The sequence below is a fragment of the Anarrhichthys ocellatus genome, unplaced genomic scaffold (assembly GCF_004355925.1).
Source record: "Anarrhichthys ocellatus isolate YVR2014 unplaced genomic scaffold, GSC_Weel_1.0 scaffold34, whole genome shotgun sequence".
Taxonomy (NCBI): Eukaryota; Metazoa; Chordata; class Actinopteri; order Perciformes; family Anarhichadidae; genus Anarrhichthys; species Anarrhichthys ocellatus.
This window is the reverse complement of record NW_022280064.1, coordinates 5,075,001-5,083,900: the sequence shown is the minus strand read 5'-3', so window position 1 is coordinate 5,083,900 and position 8,900 is coordinate 5,075,001. Positions and strand designations below refer to the sequence as shown.

Sequence of the window (8,900 nt, the reverse complement as noted above, 5' to 3'; positions counted from 1 at the left end):
GTATGTCATAGTATAGTGTGTCATAATATAGCGTGTCATAGTATAGTATGTCATAGTATAGTATGTAGCAATGATGCCTTCACTTACTGTTGTACATGTGAACGGTGATGCGTTCAGGTACCGTTATGCCCTTTAAAGAAAAAAACATTTATTTAAGTGAGACATAAAACTTCAAACTGGATTAATCTCAGGACTAGACTTTCCTTAAACTGAGGAATTCATTTCACTGAAAAACCAAACAGAACTAATAAGAATCTAAGAATTAAATCTTGTCCTGAATGTGACCCGGCCTCCGTGTTCCGGTCTCCACGGTGACCTAACACGGTTGTTTTCCAGCGTTTGGCAGCTGATGTTCGGCTGCAGGCTGCTGCCAGTGAACCGACCAATCAGGAGTTCCCCACATTAACATGCAGCAAGCACATGTTTGGGAGATCTTGTTCTCTCCATTCCGAGGAGCTCCGGTGACGTAAAAGCGGATGTTACCGACAGAAGAGAGTCGGTTGAACGCTGCTTCTGTTGGAGATGAGGTTCAGTCACAATGAGAGGAAGACACATAAAGCTTCATGTACGCTTGTATACTTTTGTACGTGCTAAAAGATGTGCATCACTTCTGAGCTTGCATCTCACCCAAGCTGAGTGTGATTTAAAGCCAGAATCAAATCTGAAACCTTGAATGTTTCTGAAAAAAGAAATGTGAGGATTTTCCTGCTCAACTCAAAACAGTCTGTTTTCTAACGCTGGTTACAGGAGCAGCAGCTGGAAGTGTTCACACCAAACACAAAGGGAATTATGGAAGAAATAACCGACTACTGTACTTGTTGAGGAAGTCCAAGATATCCCGGGAAACTAAACGCCGTCTTGTCTGGTTCATAACATCATCTGCAGAATAATTCATTGTATCTAAGAAGAAACGTGTCGTCTGGTTTCCTACAGCTGTATGAACCCATTAAACACATCTCTGATTTAACTTCAACAAACATTCTAAAGATGCTGAAATAATATATAATGATGTTGATTTGTAAGAAGTCTGAATTCATGCTTTGTCAGGTCTGTCCACAAGATGACAAGCTAACAGCTGTTAAGATGGTTGTTTTCTGAATGGAGTCTGGATCAATCAATGCTAAGCTAACATTGTAGCTGCTCCATCATCTAGGCGTACATAGGTCAGCGTGGTTATTGTTTGTTCCATAGACAGTCTGTGGTTCACACTCATACATTCATACACAGTCTGGTCTCTGTGCTAATATGAGGTATCGTAGAGCTCTGGGTGAACACAGACGGATACAAGATGTTTATCCTCCATTTGTGATGCAACAGCGTCAGGACGTCAGAGATGAAGGAGGAGAATCGATCCATCGCTGAAAGGCTTTCGAGCGACAGTGTCACGTGAATTTCTCAAATTCGCAAATTAGTCTTTGTAATGACTTTGTATGTAATCGTGTTGCATGATTGGGTGTGAACGCGGCATCAGTCGCTGTGGTTTTCGTCGTTTGGTCCAAACTTGTCTGACATGGAGTTGGGCTCACCTTTCTTTGTTTTTAAAATAATTGATTTAAAAGTGAAAATCAAAATCACGTTTGTGTGCAGTGAGCTGTTCCGTCTCGTTAGAATAACCTCCATCAGTCCTGTTAGTTGTTCACGTTGAAGTGCAGTTTGGTTAAAGAACTTCTTCCGGGTCAAAGTCTTCTTTACATGTTCCAACACACGGTCCACAGCAGCCCCAGTGGAACCAGTTGAACCAGTGGAACCAGTGGAGCGCTTCGTCCGGAGGCTGAGTTGTAGATCTTGATGCGTCCTTCAACAGATGGATACACTTTCTTCTTCTGCATGATGTAGTTGGACACAACTGAAATGTCCAAATTCCCTGAAAAGGAAATGAAAAAAAACAAACAAGGATCAAACAAACGATGCTTTTTTCTTTTTACGAGTTCACGAAAACCAAAACGACCGGACGTCTCACCGCTGTCGTGTTTGAGCATCTCCTCGGCGATTATGGAGAACCCGTCTCCGCCCGTCACCATGTAGGACGGCAGCACCACTTTGTAAACCGCCTCCTCCTGAACCGGTTCGTATCGAGGAACCCGACACCGTGTGCAGAGGACGCTGAGGCTCTTCACCAGATGGCCCGCCGGTTTGGAGAAGTCGAACTCTACGTGAAACCCTGTTGGGACGACACGGGAAACGTTTCCATTGATACGAAACCTCGAAACCTTTGAGGAAACAACTGAAACACTTCTCCATCAAAAGGTCTTGTTTTTTTAACAACCAGTGAACAGGAAGTGACCATACATGGACTGAGGAGGAGTGACGTAGAGACGCCGTATATGTCTCTGGTAGAGACCTGTCAATCACTGTGTAGCCCCGCCCTGAAGCATACCCTGCTTTATGGTCTGTTTGACTCTAAATGGACCATAATGTACTAAATGAACATCATGCTGTATTGAAGAAGACTTGAAACTAGAGATTGAGACCATAAACTCATGTTTACAATGTTTACTGAGGTAATAAATCAAGAGAGAAGTAGAGTCATTTTCTCATAGACTTCTATACAACCAGAGGAGTCGCCCCCTGGTGGACACTAGAGAGAATGCAGCTTTAACACATGAAGCTTTGGATTCACTTAAGTTAAAGAACCAGAGGTTGTCTCCTGGACTGAACCAAGACGGTAAACTTTATTTATCCTTTCAATCAGCAGATCCACTCCTTCTGTTCTTACCTTTCACAATAAAATCCCTAAATATATAATATTTGTGCGAGTGTTTTGTATTTTTCGTGTTGATTATTCGTAACCTCCCGGTGTGTAAGCTCACTTATGTGCCGGACTATCCACTCTACAATCACAAGACAATGACTTATTTGCCCCTTGTCAGTAAAATGTCTTTTAAAAGCTTATTAATGCTCATAAGTTGTCATTATTCAAACTGCTGTGCAACATTTATTCACAGAAATGAACAGTGAGTGTGAGAGAGCACAAAGCGAGCCTGTCTTCACATCTGGTTCTGGACCTAAATGAACCCCAGGGTTCCAGTGAAAAGTGATCCAGGGCCTTTTCGTGAGAACCTTAATTAAAGCAGGATGTCGTCTCCTCGAGAAGAAGCCGAGCCAAGTTCAGTTTGTTTGAGAGAGTCTGCATTCTGCTGCAGGGTGTTGTTGTTGTGTAGCTGCGTGAGTGTCCTTATTGTTAAAGACACAAACCTTTGTGATGTGTTTGTAAAGTGTGTACAGCCTCGTTCTCTTGCATGTTACGTACCGAGTCTGTTTAGCACTTAATACTACACAACACTGGAGGACAGATAGAAGTGTGAGTACCGGACACTTGGAGGAACTCTCCGGTGCTCTGGCCGTATCGTCTCACGGAGTGTTCGAAGGCTTTGAACAGCGTGGAGCCCTTCAGCTGCACCAGGTCGTATGTTCCTCCGAAAGGTAGGACGGCGATCAGGTCCTCCATGGTGATCGAACCTGCAGACAAAACTAGTTTCATTCTGACAAAACGTTCGTCACGGAAAACACCAAATCGTCAACGAAGGTCTGTAGCATCTCTTTTAAACAAGGGCAATGTAGAGAGACTAAAACACGGTGAAATAAAAACAAATAGTCCCAAATTTAGCTTGCAAACAGACTGAGAGTCAAAGGAGACCTCAAGTTGTGTTTCAGATATGTGGATCACAAAAACTGAATTCTGTTTTGGACTCTGGGGACAGGAAGTAGACCTGAACCCAGAACATCCGGGAGATCTGGACGCTTTCGTAACTCTCCTGTGAGATGTCCGGTGCAGAAAGGTCCTCAAAGACTGCGTTAAAGATGAACACACGGACAGATGTTCTTCTTATTTTCCTTCTCCAGCCCAAATCATCTGATATCATCTGATATCTCTCCTGACACGGCTGATCAAATATTTCTGTTTTTCTTTGTATAGACGCACCGTTTCTGGTGCGTTCGTCGATGGATGTGCGGACGCCTCCTCCGTTGAGGATGCAGGCGCTGACGTGGTTCCACTGAAGACCGTCTGAGTCCCCGATGCTGCTGTCGATCTGGAGAAGCAGAGTCACGCTTTCTTATTTATTTAAATTGGTAAGGGACCATTTGTTACCATCTGATGAGTTAAGTTAGCATCAACATGTAGCTTTTACGTTGTCGTGTTCCACGTTCTCTGAGCGAGTATTTCACTCACTTTCCTCACGAGGAACTCTTAAAATACACGACACAAACAACCAAAACATCTTGCAGAAGTATATTCAGTTTGTAGACAGATTGCTTCCCCCGGTTAGCAGATCGATTTAATGATAGTTTAGCCTTTGAATTATGAAATCCAGACAAAGTTCACCAGAAGAGTCCCTCCTGCTGTTTGAAGCTGCTTCACATTATTTTATTTATTTCTCAGCTTATTTTTATCGACTGTCTCACTGAGCTTTCTGTTTTATTATTGCCAAATTTTTGCGGGATTAATAAAGTAACTATCCATCCATCATCCATCCATCCATCCATCCATCCATCATCCGTTCCATCCATCTATCTATTGTATCTATCCATCCATCCATCCATCATCTATCCATCCATCATCCGTTCCATCCATCTATCCATCTACTGTATCTATCCATCCATCCATCCGTCTATCATCCATCCATCTATCCATCTACTGTATCCATCCATCCATCCATCTATCATCCATCCATCTATCCATCTACTGTATCCATCCATCCATCCGTCTATCATCCATCCATCTATCCATCTACTGTATCTATCCATCCATCCATCCATCATCTATCCATCCATCTATCCATCTACTGTATCTATCCATCCATCCATCCGTCTATCATCCATCCATCTATCCATCTACTGTATCTATCCATCCATCCATCCATCATCCGTTCCATCCATCTATCCATCTACTGTATCCATCCATCCATCCATCTATCATCCGTTCCATCCATCTATCCATCTACTGTATCCATCCATCCATCCATCTATCATCCATCCATCTACTGTATCCATCCATCCATCCGTCTATCATCCATCCATCTATCCATCTACTGTATCTATCCATCCATCCATCTATCATCCATCCATCATCCATCCATCTATCATCCATCCATCCATCTATCATCCAGCCATCTATCCATCCGTCTACTGTATCTGTCTATCTATCTAAATACGGACCATGGCGTCACAGATCAGGTTTCCCAGGTTGCATTCCCTAAATCGACACTCCTCAGCGGACCCGTTCAGGAAGACCAGAGTGTTTCCCAACACCTGGGCCGAGTAGTTGGCCAGATTCTTCTTCCATTCCTCCACGTCGGCGAGAACTTCTCGATCTGGACGAAACATTCAGGCATTTATTTAAGAGACGGATGAAGCCAGCAGTGTTCCGCCCGACATTAAAAACAACAAAAGGCCACAAAGGGTCAGCAGATGTCCTCTTTACCCTGCGGGACGCCGCTGTCCAGCAGGACGGGGTTTCCTGTAGAGGTCAGGACGTTCCCAGTGTCGTCAAAGGTCACCTTCAGATAACCCAGATACTTTCCAAAGGCGTAGGCCTGAACGACGGGAACCTGACGCCCGTCGGATGATCTCACCATGAAGGGATACAGACCTGCAGGGACCTCAGAGGAAGGGGGGGGTCCTGGAACAGAAGAAAGTTTGGAGAGATCAGAGGTATTGGTCTGTGGGAGTCTAAGAACACTGACCACGTTTATCAAGCAGCTCAATGAGCCGAGTATGTTCATTGCAGGTCAGCCTGTGGAGTCTGCTGTTAACCTAGAATATGTTGTAAAATATGCTCTTTGCTGTTTCAGAGCTCAAGTTGAACTCTTCGAAAAAAATCATTTTGTGAGAAGAGAAAACAATCTGTTAGTATCCGAGCTCCTGAGTCCAGAATCAAAGTTAAAGTGGATTAAACAGAACCGGTTCATTTAGACTCCCCTCATATATTTAACCTTGAGATAGAATATCTCTTTTATAAGAACACAAAATCACATACAAATAATTACCATTATAATCATATTTTAGCCGTTACATTTCTCATCTAACACGTTTTGAATGTGACGTTTGAACAACAGGAAGTTAGTTCTTGTAGTCTGGCCCAACATTTGCATAAAGACAAATCTTACTCCGTCTTTGAGTCATAACTCATAAGTCAGATCTTAAGTCACAGACCTGATGTGAATAAACGTCTGTAAATCCATAGAGATCACAGAAAACAGAGGCTCTTCATAACTGCAGAAGTTGCCTGAGAGTCCTCGTGTTTTAAAGTTGTCTTCAGTATCAAAGTAATCCAGTGAAAGCTCTCCGTACATTTAAGGGTTAACTGCAAACAGGAGCTGACAATAGATCATTCGGCTGACTTTGTATTCATTTGGCAGAATGTGCACAAATACGAGACAGAGATTGGCAACATTCTACTTCCTGTTGAGTTCCCTTCATTCCTTTGAACGGATTCCCAGAAGTCATCACATTTCAGACTAAACAGCTTCAGTTCCTCTCACTTTCTGCTCAACTCTAACGTTCCTCATCTGGCTTCTGGTGCCAAGAAACCTTTTCAGTGAAACTATTTTTGGCTGATTGAAGTTTCTACACTTTGTTGAACACAAAGTTGAACGTGTTCTCTCTTATTAGTTCCTCGTACTTATCTAGCAGTACTTTCCTCTGAAACAAAAAGACTGGCTGGAGGGAGATGTGAAGGCAGGTTTTCATACAGTTAATGAAGCGCGACACACCTCAACAGTGACTCGACTTCGGAGAGAAAACCAACTAACGAAATGAAATCACTTAGAATCCGATGAGTCATCTGCGAGGAACACACTTCTTTTGTGTTTAGGAGCTCCGCGTGTGAAGCTCTCGCAAGATCTGACTGATCATCTAACGACGGCTTTTTAAAGAATGTCTTGTCGAAAGTGTGCAATTATGTGCATTCATGACGATGTATGCTTACAACATGTTGAATTTTAGTGTACATGTTTGTGCCTGTTCGTTTGGCTGCCTTCCTTGCAGGTGTGGCAGAGGGTTGTCAGGCAGAGTGGAAGCACCTGAGGCCATTTGCAACACTGGTCCTGTGTGCCAGAGCACCCGGTACAAAAACCCTCTGGGTTCTCAGTTGGCCTGGCTCCTTCCTGAGACCCCCACTTTGGCTTTGGTTTCAGTTATGGTTTGTTTCTACACTATACAACACTGCATACACACTTTACACGCACCCACTCACCTACACTGCTGAAATGACTGACTTCACATGTCACTGTTAGTTTATGTTTGTCTTTTATATTACTTTAAACTTAATAAATAATTGATTAACTGTTCATTGAATGCGTCTCCCTTTGTTGTCATGGCCGTTCGGCCCGGTTTGTGATGTGTTATCCTGTGTTCAGAGGAAATGTGAGCTTTTGTTGTGAAGAAACAGGAAGCTTGGTCGTCTTTGCCAATAAAGAAGCTGTCTCGCAACTTTAAAAGTTCTTTTCTTGTCGAGAAACAGAACGTTTTGATGTCAGATTATTATCATAATCTGACAACTTTTGTTTGGTGAAGAAAACTGTGAAAACGTCATTTTGTTTATTGCTTTTTAGTGACGAACTGTCCGAACCCCAAAGACATTCAGTTCATTATGAAATAAGAAAAGCAGGAAATCACATTTAAGTAGCTGGAACCAACAAACGTTTCACAGTTTTTGCTTTAAAATTGAGCGTAAATATTATAAAAATAGGTGCAGATTTATTTTCTGTATCGGCTATTTGATTAATTAACTTGTCTGACAATCTATGTTCCAAACAGCTGTGATTTATGTAAAGTGGTGCCATTAGCACACCATTAGCACCTATTAGCATGGCCATTAGCATGTCCTCTCTTTGGTTGCGCATGGAAAGAATGTGACAAACAAGGCCAAACTTGGAGCTTATGTAACAGGAAGTGAAGAATGACATCATCGTCATCACTCTGAACAAGAGGACGAAGCCTCAGAGTCTTTGAGTTCATGTTTCTTTTTTCCTTCTTTCTGTGCGTTTGACTGACTTTAACATCACAAATCTGCACTTTACAGGAGGCCTTGAACACACCACTGTCAGCTTTAAGGACACTTTTTCCGTCCAAACAAGTTCTGGCCGATCTCAGCAGAAAAGCATTCCTGCAGGCCGAAGTCCAAACCAACAAGTCTCCGTCTGCTGCTGTTTATATGAACGACTGAGTTATTTACGGAGACCACGCTGCTGTCAACACCACGTTCACTCTAAACCTCAGCACCAGTGTGACCGCTCAGTCTCCTCTCCTCACACAGCTCACAGAGAAGTAATAATACAATAACCTGTTTCTGCTCAGTGGAAAACTCAAAGGTATGAGCTGAGATGCCTCTTGTTGTTACACTTCTCTTTGCTGCTGTAACGCTGCGTATTAAAGATAAAGATGAATCCTCAACATAACTGCAGAAAAACAAATAAAAATGCACTCTGTTCCACTACAGATAAATAAATGACAAATGACAAAATGTTGTGCAGCGGTGTGAGCGTACGATGGAGGTTTCACTGAGTGTACTTGAACGCAGCATCAGCGTGTCCAGATGTGACGTCAGCAGCTGTATCTTCCTCCTTACCCGTGAACAGGAACGTGTTGCTGTGTCCGCCGATGACCACGTCGACTCCGCGGACCTTCCGGGCGATCTCCTGATCCACGGTGAAGCCGGAGTGACCGAGAGCGACGATCTTATCGACTCCCAGCGTCTGCAGCTTGTCCACCTGCAGCTGGAGGGCGCTCACCTCGTCCTCGAACCGCAGGTGAGGTCCTGGAGAGAGACCGGAGGGATGAAGTATTTACACTTCATCTTTTGTACGATGTAGCTACTAGAATAAGAGAGAGAGAGAGAGAGAGAGAGAGAGAGAGAGAGAGAGAGAGAGAGAGAGAGAGAGAGAGAGAGAGAGATGTTT

The 8,900-nt window shown here is 43.3% G+C and overlaps 1 protein-coding gene across 1 annotated transcript in view; it reads right to left on the bottom strand.

Annotated features, from left to right (window-relative positions):
• Positions 1-131: 131 nt before the first annotated feature.
• nt5e (5'-nucleotidase, ecto (CD73)) overlaps positions 132-8,900 on the bottom strand; it is a 10,731-nt gene continuing 1,962 nt past the window's right edge. Inside the window, exons 3-9 of the mRNA XM_031865948.1 lie at positions 8,570-8,758; positions 5,423-5,620; positions 5,158-5,312; positions 3,923-4,031; positions 3,310-3,459; positions 1,961-2,161; positions 132-1,864 (exon numbers count right to left, since the gene is read on the bottom strand). Of these exons, the coding sequence (XP_031721808.1) occupies positions 1,689-1,864; positions 1,961-2,161; positions 3,310-3,459; positions 3,923-4,031; positions 5,158-5,312; positions 5,423-5,620; positions 8,570-8,758 (1,178 nt within the window). The 3' untranslated portion in view covers positions 132-1,688. The remainder of the gene's footprint in view (positions 1,865-1,960; positions 2,162-3,309; positions 3,460-3,922; positions 4,032-5,157; positions 5,313-5,422; positions 5,621-8,569; positions 8,759-8,900) is intronic.